Source organism: Euprymna scolopes, chromosome 3 (assembly GCF_053919585.1).
Source record: "Euprymna scolopes isolate OS-2025 chromosome 3, ASM5391958v1, whole genome shotgun sequence".
Taxonomy (NCBI): Eukaryota; Metazoa; Mollusca; class Cephalopoda; order Sepiida; family Sepiolidae; genus Euprymna; species Euprymna scolopes.
Window position 1 is genome coordinate 150615498 of NC_136484.1, and position 16496 is coordinate 150631993.

The 16496-nt window shown below is 30.8% G+C and overlaps 1 protein-coding gene across 1 annotated transcript in view; it reads right to left on the bottom strand.

Moving 5' to 3' along the window:
- Nucleotides 1–2233: 2233 nt before the first annotated feature.
- LOC145259817 (small integral membrane protein 20-like) overlaps nucleotides 2234–16496 on the bottom strand; it is a 34177-nt gene continuing 19914 nt past the window's right edge. Inside the window, exon 3 of the mRNA XM_080117621.1 lies at nucleotides 2234–2391. Coding sequence (XP_079973747.1) covers nucleotides 2351–2391 — 41 coding nt within the window. The 3' untranslated portion in view covers nucleotides 2234–2350. The remainder of the gene's footprint in view (nucleotides 2392–16496) is intronic.

The following is a 16496-nucleotide window of genomic DNA, read 5'->3' on the forward strand; positions in this document are numbered from 1 at the left end:
GGAAAATAAAAGTAAATTGTTAATTTGAAGATTTTAAGAAACTAATCAAGATAAATGTATGAATTCTTCAGGTGTATCTTGTCGAACTCTGAATTTCGAATGGAACTCTTTTTTTTCAATCTACCAGGGTAGCATGCAGATTTGTGGTCAGTCAATAAAGTACTTGGTAAAATTCAGTTGTAAATTACACTCTGCTGGAGCTTGATGGTTCAATCCTCAATGTGGGAGACACTCAAAGTACATCTACAAATTACTTAGGACTTTTACCCTAACAAAACAAGTGCATTGATCGAAACGTGCAAATAATACTCAAAATGATAACAGGAGTCCTAAGAATTCAAATAATCAACCTTTATCTTTGTTTTAATAAAATTATGTTTTCATCACATTATCAATAGGATGGGTTGATTCTGTTTTAGATATTAATTATAACATCCTCAGCTATAGTTGTACAACATGTTCAGCAGAGGCATGACTCTCCAATGCATGATGTGAACCTGGTGATAGAGCAATCTGTAGCCTAAATGGTCACATGATTCACAACACTCTACTTTGAGAAATGAAGATAGTTGTTCACTAGCAGTATCAGAATTTTTGTAGGAATTTTTGACACCCCTAACACGAAACTGCGAATACAATATAAAAATCTCGGAATTTCTCTGTTAAAAGTGGGTTATTTATTTTCTTTATGGATTATACTTCCAAAATAAACTATTACAGTTGTTTTAAAAGTAATAGAAATATTTTTTTTTTTTTTTAAAACAGTAATGAATTTTCCGAACTCAATATTTTTCAATTTTTAAACTCAATATTTTTCAATTTTTAAATTTTAAAAATCTATCAAAATTTTTCTATTGATTCTATTTTTACGATATTTTCAGGCTCAATGTGAAATTTTATGTTCTTTCCAATAAATCGAATATAATATTTTAGACAAACGTTTTTTTTTTTAAATTCACGACCCCCCCCCATCCCAATTTTTAAGTGTCTATTAAAAAGTAAATACTTAATTTAGTAATCCGAAAGTAAATAATTAATTTACTCACAAATTGAAGAGAAAAGGTCAATACACAATATATTCAAATTTAAAAAAAAAAAAAAACAGTGTTCTTTTAGAATTTTACCTGTAAAGTTTGAAGTTTAAAACCTTTTTTTTAAACCACGTTATTTGTTTTTTTTTTTTTTTTGTTTTTTTTTTTTTTTAATGGAACCTTGGTCCTTGCTCCTTTAATTGAAAAAAAAATTAGGGCTTGAATTACATTTTTCGAGGAGTTATAAGCTTGGAAAGACAGGGGGTCGAATAATTCACGCCTCCCATTTTGTAAATGTCTAATAATAATTAATTTAGAACCCGATGAGTACATAATTATTTACTCACAAATTGAAGAGAAAAGGTCAATACATAATATATTCAAATTTAAAACAAAAAAAACATAGTGTTCTTTTAGAATTTTACCTGTAAAGTCCGAAGTTTAAAACCTTTTTAAAAAAAAAACGCTTTTTTTTTTTTTTTTTTTTTTTTAATGAAATCTTGGTCCTTGCTCCTTTAATTGAAAAAAAAAATTAGGGCTTGAATTGCATTTTTCGAGGAGTTATAAGCTTGGAAAGATGGGGTGGAATTATTCGCTATTTTCACGAAATTTCTGACACTGCTAGTTGTTCACCTGTTCCATAAACAAAAACAAAGAAAAATCTTCATGATGTACATACCCATGAAAAAACGAAAATCTAGCCCAAAATTTAAGTAAATTGATCAAGAAAAATCATTTTTAAGCAATTAATGGGAATTCATAGGTAAGTTAAAATTACAGTTAAGTTAGCTCACTTTTTTTTATAATTGTTTTCAAAATGGCAGACAAGACAGCTGTTCATTGGTCGCTTATAAAATTGGATTTTCTTGTTTAAAAATAAAACTACCTGATCAATTTACATGATTTTTTATAATATAATATTTTGGTTTCGTCACAGGTACATATTTTTTCTTTATTTTTGCTTTTTAATATGAGGGAGGCGGGTCTGAACAAGAACTGATTAATCTTAGATTTATTGATGTCATTTGACAACTTAAAAAAAATGTTATGGAGCAATTCTAGACAAAAACCGATGACAATTTACCAAGGAAGATAGTCATTTATGCTATCTTGCTGTGAAAAATAAATAATTTTTTACCCAAAGCAAAATTCATTGAAAATTATTTTAAAAAAATAAATAAATAAAAAAAAAAAAAAGAAAAAATAGTCAACCATATTTATTTACAAATTTTACATAATTGAAAATTACTACAAAAGTATTTCCTTGTTCTGATGAAGATAAGTCATTGTGGTAGTTCCATACTTTTAATTCCTGGAAGTTACTCTTTCTTGGCAAAAGGATCTGTCCAGACTTTCATTCCTGCCAAAAATCAAAGAAAAATTGTTCGTAACAAAAACTTGCGATTTTTCTAAATTGTTAAAAAAAAAAAAAAAAATTACTATAAACATAATTTCTAAGTTAAACTGATTAAAATTATGTAAGAGTATAAAAAGGTTGTAGCAATATAGAAAAACGGGTATTGAAGTAATGTGACGTACAAACAAAAACAAACAAAGGTCTTGTAGATTTTATAAATTTTTGTGTAGCTATTTTCCAAAAACAATCACATGCAAATCAGTAAATATGGACTTACTGTTTTCTATAACTGAGGTAGTAAATGTCTTTGATATTTCAAGAATAAAATCGCTTTTTTAAAAAGAATAAACTAAGAGAAATCAAATTAAGAGAATATCATTAAAAAAAATTACAAATAAATATTTGTTTACCAGCAATGCTTCAACTACTTTTCCCTTTTATCATTGAATAAAATTAATTTAGAAAAAAGTGTTTTGTTTTATCGGATTTCACTGTTGAGAAATCAAGATTTTTTTTATGTAGAGTTTTAAAATTAAACTGGAATTTTCTTCCATAGGCAAAATTTGGCAAAAATTCTTATAGACAGAAAGCGGAAGTAAAAAAAAGTTTTCTTTAACATAATCCAAATTATTATTGATAATCATTGTATCATCTGAAGTATTAATGACAATTTAAAAAAAAAATCTAAAAGCATGTAATTTTATACATGCGATATTTTATAAATTTTTATACATTTTAAAAAGTAAGGTATAAAAATTTAATAACTTACTTTTTAAAATGTATAAAAGTGCACTTTGAAGATAAATAAATTTCAAATTGAATCTTGTACCTTTATTTTTAAAGCCTATAGTAAAAACATTTTGTTTAACAATTTTCATGCCTTGGATGAAATGCTTTTCTAACTTGTATCATATCTTTTTAAGATTATATTTTATTTAATTTATCAATTTGGATTAAAAAAAAAAATGAATGTGGTTTTGCATGTATTTATAAAAGCTCTCCTACTCTCTATATTTCAGTTTGTATTTCTCCTCACACCACAACTTTTTTTTGCAACTCCCTCTTTGTCATACATGTCTGAATAATGAGAAAATCTTAATTTTTTTTTAACAAAAACTTTAAAATAACTTTTTTAGATTAAATTTTTTTTAAACTTCTTTCAGAATAGAAAATCTTTACAATTTAATAAGGAACATATTTCATATCGGTTTCATTAAAAATATTGAGTAGATAACGAGAAAAATAGAGATGAAAATTTCAAAAGGATTGTATAACTGGTTACGCTCAATAGTAGTCCTCGCCAGCGAAAGTCTTTGTTATTCTTTTTGTGTTCTGCTCTTTCGCGCAAGGACCAATATTGCTATACATTTGCTATATAGCAAAATTGAATATTGAAATGCTCATATCTTTGGTTCAATTGTTCTCTAAACAGAAACATTCATTTTGAATGCACCCCTGTCTTATTAAAGACTTTACTGTTTATTTTATAGGCTGAGCCCTTCTGCTTATGCAGTGATGAAACTTCTAAAACGCACTTGTGATATTAGACTGTATTAAAATGTTAACTTTAGTCAAAATCGAACTGTTCTTTCTGTCATCTGATTTTTTCAATACTTTTTGGGAGCATTCCGATACAGGGTGAAATGATAAAATTGTCGTCTAGAAAAGATGACATGATTCCATTCCCATTTGATGTAAACCAGTTATCTTTTTGTGTTGCAGACTATCTTCTTATAACCCTAAGACCCTCTTTTGTCAGAGGGCCGGGCCGCATCCGTCGCTATCCTGGTTCACGGGAGCATACTTGGGATGTACCTCTGGCCGTGTTCGTCGCTCCCAGCTCACAGGACCATAGATGCAACCCAGCAGGGCTACATTCTTACTTGTCTAGTGGTGGACTCCTCAAGGGTGACCAGACTCTCACTGGTCACAGGAAAACATCTTTCTGCTGCTCAGGGCACGTGAAATGTGCATGACCCTAAGTCCGTGTGGCAACATTGTCGATTTCGGTCGTCACTCTGGCTTCGTGCTGGATCCAGTCTATCTCTTTCATCATCTGGCGTCAGGGCATACCTGAAATAAACTGCATCTTCATTCAGGCCGGCAATCGAGAAAGAAAGAAAAACTCTGGTTCATTTTCATGAAAACCAAAAAAATAATTATTCAGAAATCGTTCTACACTTGTTTAAAAGTCGAGTTTCTTAATCCGAGCTTCATGATGCAGGTTGTATAACTTAAGTTCCTTTAATTAATTTCCCAGCTAAGAACAAGAGCCTTTCAACTTAGCTCCTATGAGGGTTTCGCCCCCCCCCCCAGGCGGGGTGAGAGCGATGTGGACGCCTCGATGTCAGCCAGTAAAAAAGACCCTAACTCTAAAAAGCCAATCGTTTTTATAAAACTAGCCTCTTCTCCCTTCTCTTATATTGAAGATTACTTTTCCTTTTTTTTTTCTCTATCCCATTATCTTATTCTTTTTCTTCTCTCGTTAACTCCTTTCTCTATCCCCTTATTTCATTCTTTTCATTTTCTATTTTCTTGTGACCCTCTTCTTCCTCTTTCATGACCATATCTCTCCCTAGGTTCAATTTATTTATCTGTCCAACTAACTTATCACTGGCTTGGTGGTCTGGTAGTTAAATACAACAGGTGGACCCAAATGACAACATCTCCCAGACACCAAAGCAGACCTTTTGAACCCAAGTCATTGTACCTGTCTCACTCAATTAGTAGTTAAAATTCATTTTTACCAAATCCAACTAGAAAAACAATCTCTTGTTCCACGAATCCTGTTATCAGATTTTATATTTGCTTTTCATTGAAAAAGATATTTCTTCTCTGGTGGACAGAAATCTCATAAACATCTGTTTTTCCTTGACCAAGTGTCAGCATGCCCCCCCCCCCAACCATACCTCATCCTCTCTCATCTTCATCTAGCTGTATAGGATATCTGGCACTGCCTGGGATCCCGTTACATTCTAGCTGGCTAATTGTGTACCAATCCCAAGAGTGATAGGAGTCTTCTGTCATGTCTGAAAGTGATACAATGTTCAACTCATGCACTCTACCGATTTAACAGGACCATTGCCCGCACCCATAAAATGCAAATCTGAACAGTTCAATGAAGTTTCCAGGCACGGTTATGGTCTTTTGTGTGGTTTCAAGTGAGGGCCACATCATGCACCCTCACATCTTTGAAGTCGGCTTGAAAGTCAACACCAAAGTGTACCTGGATGTGCTGAAGAGTGTGGTCATCACCTGGTATAATCAGGTGGCCATTGGCAGTCCCCGGGTGTGGCAACAGGATTTGGTGCCAGTCCATAAATCTAAAGAAACCCAGGCTTGGCTTCAGAAGGAATGCTATGACTTTGTAACCTTCTCTCACTGGCCTCCTCCTCCTCCTCCTCTTACTTGAATCCACTGGACTACTTCGTTATGTCAAGAACATCACTAACACAACCTCCACAAAACCAAAGCCAACCTGGTTGCCGCCACCCACCGAGTATTCGCCAAGCCCTCATCGGCTCTTGTGAAAACCTGTATCGAGGTGGTGATTGAGGCTGAAGGCGGCCACGTTGAATAAATGTCAGTTCTACTACATAATCAAGTTACCTGAATTGATTTTATTGTTCACCCTGTACAAAATCTATGAACATTCGCAGATACAAAGTACATTTGTATAAAAAAAAAAAATCGGCCCAGACGTTTTGGAGTACAATGGGAACCCTCTCTTTCTCTCATACATATACACGCAAGTGCCTTTTATATATAAGTAGAGATAATAAAAAAGTAGAATTCAATTATAAGTGAATCATACAGAATATGAATTTATTAGACAATGTTTAAAAAATAAATATGCAAATGAGGTTTTACGAGGTTTCCTGCGAGTATTTGTAGAATAAGTAAAAATATTTTTGTATAATTCTTCAGGCTACCGTTCTCATCTTTGGGGCTTGACTTGCACTCTTCTAGAGATTGAAGGTTTAATCCTCAGTGCAGAGTGACACTCAAAATACAAGTGCAAATTACATAGGAAATGAGAGCATGGATTAAATAAAGGGTTCTGTTCAAAATTCCATGCTGATTAAGGAGTTTGACAAAATACACCTGAAGAAGGTTGGGAATCTGCATGAGATTTCGAATGGAACTCTTTATTTAATCCATGGGAGTAGCATGTTCTTGTTCAGTCAGTCATGATTGGATGTCTTAAGTAATTAGCAATTGTATTCTTCAGCATTGCTTGCACTGAGGATTGAACTCTCAGAAGAGAGTCACTTTAACAAGATATACCTGAAGTAGTTTGAAAGTTATACCGGCTACAAGGTTGTTAAAACACTCAAAATGAGAACAGTAGTCCAAATAATCAAAATTATCAATCCGCATCTCAAAAGTTTGGGGAAAAATGTATATATATTGCAATAGATTTTGTATATGTCACACTGACCCATATTAGTTTTCCTCAGAGGTACTTATTAAAATAAAACTACATAAAATAGAATAATATATGTGATCTTTTATCTTTCTTTTCACAATTTCAAAAAACATTGTCCAGAATTCCCTCTATATTAAAAAACTGAAGTACAGAAAAACTTTATGTACATACTCATGACTGAACAAGATCGTATTCCAAAAATCATGCATATTGATCAAGTAGTTTTATTTAATTTTTAATGAAAAATTGTAGGCATTACAAGGTTGATCATTCAAGTTTGAATTATTCTGGATTAATTGGCTTGTTTCTTCAAGATGGCAATGCAAGACAATTCCTTTTTGGTTACTCATAAAATTTGATTTTAGTTAAAAATAATACTGGATCAATTTACATAATATTTGGAATAGGAAATTTTTGTTTTATCATGAATATGTAAATCAGATTTTTAAAAATTTTTCTTTTTTTTTAACGTAACGGAAATTCTGGACAAGTTGTTCAAGCGAGTGAAAAAACCCCCCAAAAAACAGAAACAAAACTTTCAATGAACTGACACACAGAATTACTGATAACATTTCAAAATAAGTTAGAATACTTATAATATTTAGAATAGCAAAATATGTGTACATAGAGTACCGTTTTAAAAAGTAAAATAAAAATAAATAAAATATATATTTATGTCCAAAGAATATGGGCAATCTTTCTCAAGGAAAATCAATTCCTTGATCTCCCAGGTAGGAGACATTAATACTGAATATTTTATTATCTTTAACAAAACAAAAGAAAAAAAAAATCGACATAACTTTAAAAGCGATAAAAAGTAGCAAATAATATAACTACGGGCCCAAAAGTGTAACTGTATATGCACTCGACCATAGAACCTATAGTTTGCGGTTCAAGCCCTAATACAGTCAAATTACGCTAATAAGCTGTAGAGCAGCAAAACGTGTGTACGTAGAATACTGTTTTAATAAAAGTAAATATATAACATTTATTAGTATTCATTAGATAAAATATTTTAAATTTCTAAATGCCTATTCCTTAATTAAAATGCACAGTGCACCTATAACTTGCCTCTATTTTTCTAAATGCATCATTTTTGTACAATTTTTTGTCTTTTAGAGGTTTTTATATTTATTTTATAAGGCAAAGCCAAAAAATTGTTCAAGCAATTGAGAAAAAAAAAAATTCTTCAATCAGAGGATGAGCAATCTAAGCTGATCAACATAATTCCATACTTTACAAATGTTGGCTCAACATGAAAAGAATTTAAAGTATGAATCAAATTGCACAACTGTTTTGATTCTATCTTTAATTCGTTCAGTCTGTTTATGCGAATGCACAAAAAAAACAAAAAAAAAAAACAAAGAAACAATAAAAAAAAAGCAGGAAAACACCATTTAACTACATTAGTTACACCCGTTCCATCTCCCAATGTGAAACTGATCCATATTGATTCTTCTTAATCCAAAATTTTAATTGCACTAGTGGTTTGTAGTAATCATCCATTGATTGCCAAAAATACAGCCTCAGTTTCTTTCTTTCTTTCCTATGTCTACAATTTCAAGTGTTGTCTACTTTTAACTTTAAATAGAAACGTGTTTTGTTTTGTTGATATATATATATATATATATATATATATAAAAAACCCTCAACTACACAACTGGTGGAATGCCATCTTGGTGGTGCTGTTCAAACAAAGATGCGGCATCTGTTCATAAATGTGATGGATCTTTCTTGATAAGATATGCACACATCTTATTTGCGTGGCTACGTAAGTGCAGAATTTTTAAGATTAAAAAATACATCTTTGCATTTATCTTTTTATGTTTATTTAGAATTACACTTACTTAACAAAAAAAAAAAAACAGAAAAGAATATTGTATGGTTTACGTACTCATCATAGAACGAAATGTCATGTTCCAAAAATCACGCAAATTAATCAAATAGGTTTTTTAATTAAGAAAATCAAATTTTATAAGGAAATGAGGCCAGGAGCAGCCAGATTTTCCAAATTTAAGGGCAACAATTCAAATAAAGAGATTTTGTTTTGATTCAAAATAATTAAAAATTTAAATTGCTAAAAATCATAAAACTTTGTTTTAATTGAAAAGAAAGCTACATGATCAATTTACATGATTTTTGGAATATGACATTTGTACTGTGATGAGCACGTACATCAAAGATTCGTCTGTATTTTTTTTTTTTTTTTTTAAATCCAGCGTAATTCTAAATAAGCACCAATTAAAATAAGTCATTTTCTTTTTATTATACATTTTTCTTTTTAAAATGCTGGAATTTTGAAAATGAGATTGTTAAAATTAAGGCTGATTTGTTTTTTTATCATTAATTCTCAAACTTGCTGGTATTATTTGGACTACTGTTCTCATCTTGAGTGTTATTCTTATGTTTCGGCCAATGTAACCACTAACTATCTTCAGGTGTATTGTCACACTAAAATTGTCAGCAATGGATAAAATACAACATAAAATTCAGTCTAAGTAACAGTTTTATGGTGATTAAAGGTTCAATCCTCAATCAATTAAAATAAAGAGTTCCATTTGAAATTCTGTCCAAATTTCCCCGCGTTAGGGTTAGATACTACTGAAGAAGTTTGAAGATTGTATCAGCAAAAATGTTGTGCAAATAACACTCAAGATGAGAACAGTAGTCTGAATAATGCAAATTATCAATCCTCATCTCAAAAATTCAGAAACCAACTTGTTTATTTTCTCATTTAAAAAAAAAATAATTTACATTAAAAAAATAAAACAAACGTATTTTATAATGTGTAAAGTTTGACTATGTAACTATTATCAACTTTATGTCTATCATAACGTCATTCTCCTGTAATGTCTAAGTTTTAAAGAAAATTGACTGTTTTGCTTATTCATTAAATAATTGTTAAAACAGAACATATACTATGAATTATAAATTAACTTTAGCTAAAAGAGAAATGTAGTTTGCTTGAAACATTGCTGGTAAATAATATATAAGTATGTAGGCTGGTAGCAATGTAGAAAAACTGGAATAGTAAAAGAAAGTCTAATAAACAATCAAAGATATTTGGTTTAGGAATCTTCACAAAATCTAATTTTCTGAAGATCTTTCACATAAATCAGTAAATATGGAACTTATTACTAAATATTAATAAAAATATCTGGGTTGGTGCAACATCTTTGATAATTTTGGAGGTGAACCCTCATTCCTCCCCTTCCCAAAAATGTGAAAGTGGAACCATCAAATGGATGAAAAATTTAGGATAACTGCCTTTAGCTAGTCACTCTCTGCTTATGTAATTAGTTTATTTACTATTAATTTTTAAAAAGAAAAGGCTATAATAGTAAGTCATATAACAAATAGATAAATAAACATATGTTAACAAGGAATGGTAAGCAATTTAAAGAAACTTAAAAATCTAGTACAGTTTTATAGCAAGTTATCTTATCAATATTCCTTATGAAGTTGTTCCTCTTTTCAATAGTGATTTACAACCAGATTTTGTGAAATAAATAAAAAAAGTTACATGTTCTCATTTTACAATTGTCATTTTCACAACGTTTTGACGGTTTTACTCTCCAGCCTTCTTCAGGTGATGTTTTGCGAAAAAGAACACAACCATGTCACTAAAACAAACAATAACACATATTTTCATGAAGGTTGCCATATTTGTTGATGATTTTAACGGTTTTTTGTTTTTTTTTACATGACACAGTATTCTATGGAAAACAATAAAGACCGGATAAAGTGTGCATGAGAAAGAGGAGGAAAGGGAGAGAGGGGAGGAGGATAGGGAGAGAGAGGTGGAAAGGAAGGAAGGAAGAGAGAGAGGGTGGGGGAAAGAGAAAGAAAAGAAAGGAAAAGAGGAGGAGGGAAGAAAGAGAGAGAGAGAGAGACTGAGGGAAAGAGAGAGAAGAAAAGAGAGAAAGCTGATCTCCATTTTAAGCAATTCACATAGATAAGAGGAAACACCACAATCCTTGAAAGTAAGATGTCCTTGTTAAGCAACAATAATCAAGGATGACAATTATTCCATGGATTATTTATTTGGATTAGTAAATTTCCCAGTCAACTAATAATAAAACTCTGTCTTTCATGAAATGTTATTTTAGAACACACAAACATTTACATCTGCTTAATCCAACTTGGTATTATTCATTTCACTCATCAACCACTAAAACTTTTTTTTCACATCTAGTACAGTAAATCTTATACAAATTTCAAAAATCAATTTTCATTTTCTCAGTTGATTCAAAATTATTAATTATATAATTGTCTTAACAATTCTATGATTCTTTCCAGATATATTATCCAGATGAAAAGGACCAATTTTATTTCCTGTAAAGCAGAGAAAAAAAATTTAAAAAAATAAAAATAATGGCTTAGTAGAAACTTTAAATTTTAACTATTTTTTAGAAAAAAATTGTAAGAAAGAAAAGAAAAAGTTTTGTCATAAGTTTAATAGAAAATTAATACATTATTTTGTTTTAATGTAAAACTAGCATGGTTGCCCGGGTGTTTGAAGGTGTGTGTTGATCAAAAAAAAAAAAAAAAAAAAAAAAAAAAAAAAAAAAAAATAGGCAGGCAGGCTCGAACCCATGATGTGAAGGCAGAAAAGAACGTTGCTTTTCTAGCTGGCTACTAAAGGCCAGTTAAGCTTTCCAGTTTCTGCCTATTATATATGTTTCCCCGTGATGTTGAGGAAAACCAGCCCCCCCCCCCCCAAGGGGAACTCTGGCAGTGTCCAAATGAATAGCAATTGTCTGATCTGAAGGGTTTCCTCCACATTGATCAAAGCTAATTGCCTTTTTGGATATCCCGGCCGGGAAGGCCAGGCTGATGACTTTGCTTTGATTAGTTTCGCTTTTATAAGAAAAAGGCAAACATGCAAAAGGGTGGGACAGAGGGAATTTTTTAAAAGCCGATCAAAATAAAGATAGATACGATGCCTGTTTTCGAATCATAGATATTATAATCTAGGAAGTAGAAGTTCTCCAAAATAGTAACATTGTCGAGAAGCCCCACCAAAAAAAGCCTTTCGCAGACAGACAAACACTCTCGCACCCGTTTTGCCTTTTATATATATAGAAGACACACACACAAAAAGAAAAAAATGCTGAAATACTGAAGCAACATAAAAAAAAAAAGTTTATACAGTATGAGTGAAAATTGCAGTTCTAAATAAATTAACAGGAAAATACTTTGATCTCAGGCAAAAATAGTTATCTACACCAAAAATTAGGAAAAACTGAGAAGAATTTAAATTAAAAAAAGTGTTATTGTATTTTGCTAATCTGAGATTGATGAGAGCAGAAATTTCTGTAAAGCATGTGTGAAGGGGATAAGTCAGTCTGTCACTTAACCAAAAAGTTATAATGAATGGGTAGATAATGAAATATTAAGGTGTTATGTATGACATGAAAAGAAACAGGAACCAAATGTACATTTGAACTTTTCATGAATGGAAAACTAAAATTATTTTATGAATAAAGTTTTAAAAACTTTTGTTCATTCCAAACAAGGCATATTGGCTCTGAAATGCAAAGGCTATTATGATAGGGCCCAGAGTTATGAGATGAAATCTGGGTGGAGAGTTGGGCAGCAAGAGGTTTGCTCATATTATATTTAAATTTCTGCATGTTGGTGCAGAAACAGGGAGGGAGTTCCAAAACCTAGAGAAATAGGCTATTGAAGTAGAAAAGCTTCTGACATCTAGAAACGTTTACAAAGAAGGGTTGTGATTTTGCTGCTATTCAGGTGAGTTTAGGGTACAAGTGCATTTAGTTTATCATCGCACATTTCATGGAAGTACTTTGAAAACAAGCATAAGGATGCAGCAATACAGATGAAGTTGGAGGTTGGCAGAGAGTGCAGGACTTATTAGATTAGAAATTTTTTTTTTTTTTTTTTTTTGCACCATATCCTTTGAGTTTGAATTTAAAGCAAAATATGAATATAAAAAGTTCATATTGTCTGCAACAAAAATTCTACCTTTAACTTGGCAATTATTAATGTCTATACATAATATTATTATGCTAGTAATATGGACACTAAATAATGAGACCAATTATTAATGTCTATACATAATAATATTATTATGCGAGTAATATGGACACTAAATAATGGGACCAATTATTAATGTCTATACATAATATTATTATGCTAGTAATATGAACACTAAATAATGGGACCAATTATTGATAAAATACAGTAGCAGAAAATATAAACGTGAGACTGAACTCCAACTGCACTAATGTCTGTCACTTCCTCATGTATTAAATTTATACTCCTATAATTTTTTTTTATGTATTGATATTCATATTAAAAACCCTTTTTTCTATTTATTTAAAAAGAAAATACAACTTTCTTATATTGGGTTGTGAAATTGCATTCATCTGCAAAAGATCTAGCTAATTTGCATATTCTTTTAAACATTCATTAATTCCCTATTAGTTTTTTTCAGTTTTCTCATAGGATGATCATCTTTACTTAACTATTACGTGTAATTATATTCATGTAGATACTATACATGACTTATAGTTGCGTAATTTTTTTTGGTTTTCTCATAGGATGATCATCCTTAGTTAACTATTACATGTAATTATATTCATGCAGATATTCTACATGATTTATACTTGCCTAATATTTGCATAAAAAGGTTATAGTAAACACAAACCTCTTTCTATATATATTTATGTATGTATATATATATAAATGTTTAAAAAATTTTGCTTACCAAACTCCTGTCAGTTTTTGGTCTACAGACATGAAATTTAATATATAGGGTATTCAAACCAATGCAAAACTTTATTTGTGTTTTAGCCAGGGAAAATTGGTGAAATTTTTTAAAAATGGAATTTGCCACGTGAAGGTCGAAAGACGGCATTATGAGTATGCATGCGTAACGTAATAACTATTGGTTTGTTTTAATTTTTAGCCTTGCAGCAAACATATCTACATAGGTCAGGCATTAACGTAAAAGGAAAAAGTAAATTCTAAGCTTAACGTTATGGTTTGGATTCTTGGTGGTGGCGTACGAGTCATTTATTTAAAAAAAAACTTGTTAAATCATTACTGTATATTGGGTCCAATATAATATAATAATAAATACGAAATCTCCATTAATCAAAATATCATAAGATTATTTTATAACTGGGCAATAACGGATGGCCTGCTAGTATATAATTAGTGATGAGACGACTCCAATATTCCTGCTCCCATTCCAATATAATTACCGATTCAGTTCTAAATTACTGATTTCGATATTGATTCTTTTAAAACCTAAACATTTAGCTATAGAATTGTCTTTTGTTCTTGTTGGATTATTATAAAACCTTATCTTAATATGTGCACATATTTTTGCAAACATAAAAATACACTCATGCAAGGCATGAGGGATATATAAATTTTAGTTTTACTGGTACTTTAAAAATCAATAAATATCATTCATTAGTACAATGGAAGATTAAGTTTTTAGGACATCTTTTTCAAATTCTGTCTGATTCAGATTAATCGTCTCAATACTAATAATAAGATAAAGCAATTTCATGTTCGTACGTACATTATCACCCTCCATCTTTCTTTAAAAGATAGGATCACCTGATCGCCAAAGATGCAAAGCAAAAAAGATAATTTAAAAAAATTTCATCTGATGATGTTGCATCAAATGTAAAAATCGAACTAAAACACACTTTCTTCATCTTTAGACTAGGATCAAAGTGCTGTATTTGTCCTCTCCAATAAAAGTATAAAAAATATGGTAAGGTCCGAGATCACATTGGACATCCATAGAATAGAAAGATGTCACAGATTCCTACAAGAGTTTTGGAGATAGAACCTCCCTCATAATCAAATTATATCCTGAAACTGCATTAACCAAGTACTTATATATGTAGGTTTCAGTTTGAACAAAGGTGATATGGTAATATTGTGGGGTCTGCGTTTCCACTGGACGTCCATAGAATATACAGCAGATCAAAGTTACAGAGAAATTTTTTCCCTGGATTCTGCTTGTCAAATATAACATTTTCCAATAAAAGGTAGCTAATATTGTGTAGTAGTTTCTATTCTCAATTTGTTTTTATTTAGGAATATATCCTCAGCATACTATTTGGTATGAAATTATGTGTTGCAAATTTTTAAGTTACAGAAACACATGCTAAATTCTTGTAAAATGATTCCATAGATTTTTTTCATGGTATCTATTGGTAATTGCCACGTAACAGTAGAAATTTATTCTTTGAGATAGAAAATAAGAACATAAAATCATTTAATTTTATCTAACCCTAAGTTCGAATGGTAAGCCCCCCCCCAAAGCATACTACCTTAACCAGAGTGACAAAACCTCATTCAAACAAAAACTTTTGCTTAGCTCCTATCACTAATCCCAAGTTTGAATAAAAAGGCCCCCAAACAGATGAAATGGCTCAGAAATGAGGGAAAGATATCATTTTACATTAAATTGATATGCAAAACTGATCCCCAACTCTAAATTCTAAAAATTGTCTTTTTTTTTTCATTCTGTCAAGTTTTTTTAATGTTGTTCACTTGAAATCACCTAATTATTTTTTGTGGGCGGGGGTTTAGAATCGTGTATATTTACTATAATATCAACATTTAAAAAAAAAAAATTATGAGCTAGACAAACATTTAAAACAGCGTCGCCACTGATAGGGCTTCCAAAATGAAATGGGTTTCCAGACATGTCCAACTTTGAGAAATAGATGAAAGATTATGTTTTAAAAAGTTATGGGAAGAATGTTCAAACAAAACTCACTTTATAATAGATGGATCAAAACTGAAGAAACCTAGTGTTAATTCTATTTATTGAAAAACGATCAGCTCTCACAATGAATCAACTCTCATTGATGGCATAATCCAAGATTCTCGGTCAAACATTTCTAAATTAGCCTTTCTGTTGCAAAAAAAAAAAAAAAAAAAAAAAAAAAAGAGATAAAATGATTTTGAGCTAAGCTGTGATGTCCCAGATAATGTGGGATTAGTCATTTGAAAAGTCTTTAGAATCTGAACCGTAGTCTTCACATATAATAGATGTAAAGAAAGGTTAGACAAGTCCAGATTTGGCAAGAGGAAAGTAATTCAAATTTTTGCATGTTTATGATAAAACACCGGAGGGGGTGGGGGTGTAAGCTTTGATCTACAGTCACTTTAAATTCGGCAGAGCAAAAGATACTAAGTAGAAAGATGAGAAAATATTTTAGTAAAAATAAAAGGAAGATATTTTTGAGAAGGCGATGAATGCTTAAAACTAAGAAAAAGAAAACATTTATAAAACCCACTACATGTGGCAGTATGAAGACTATACTTGTCAAAACAACATCTTAAGCAGCACGTTAAAACTTTAATGATTGATTGTCGCAAAATAATTAAATGTAATTCTTAATTACCTCTGTTAAGGGGATTGTTTTCAATTGAGTTTGTTGGTTTGTTACTATGTTTGCTTGTGTACAGTGTAGCATCTACATCACTTGACCAATTGTCACAAAGCTTGGCCTAAATACCAGTTATGATCTAACTTGAATTTTAGTTTATCTGGGTCAAAAGGTATAACTTTTGGTGATAACTTTGGTTCTATTTACCATAGAGACTTGCTACTTGGCCCATATGTTAGCTAATGCAGTTTCACATCCGATATGATCTTGAAAAGTTCAGTCATAATAGA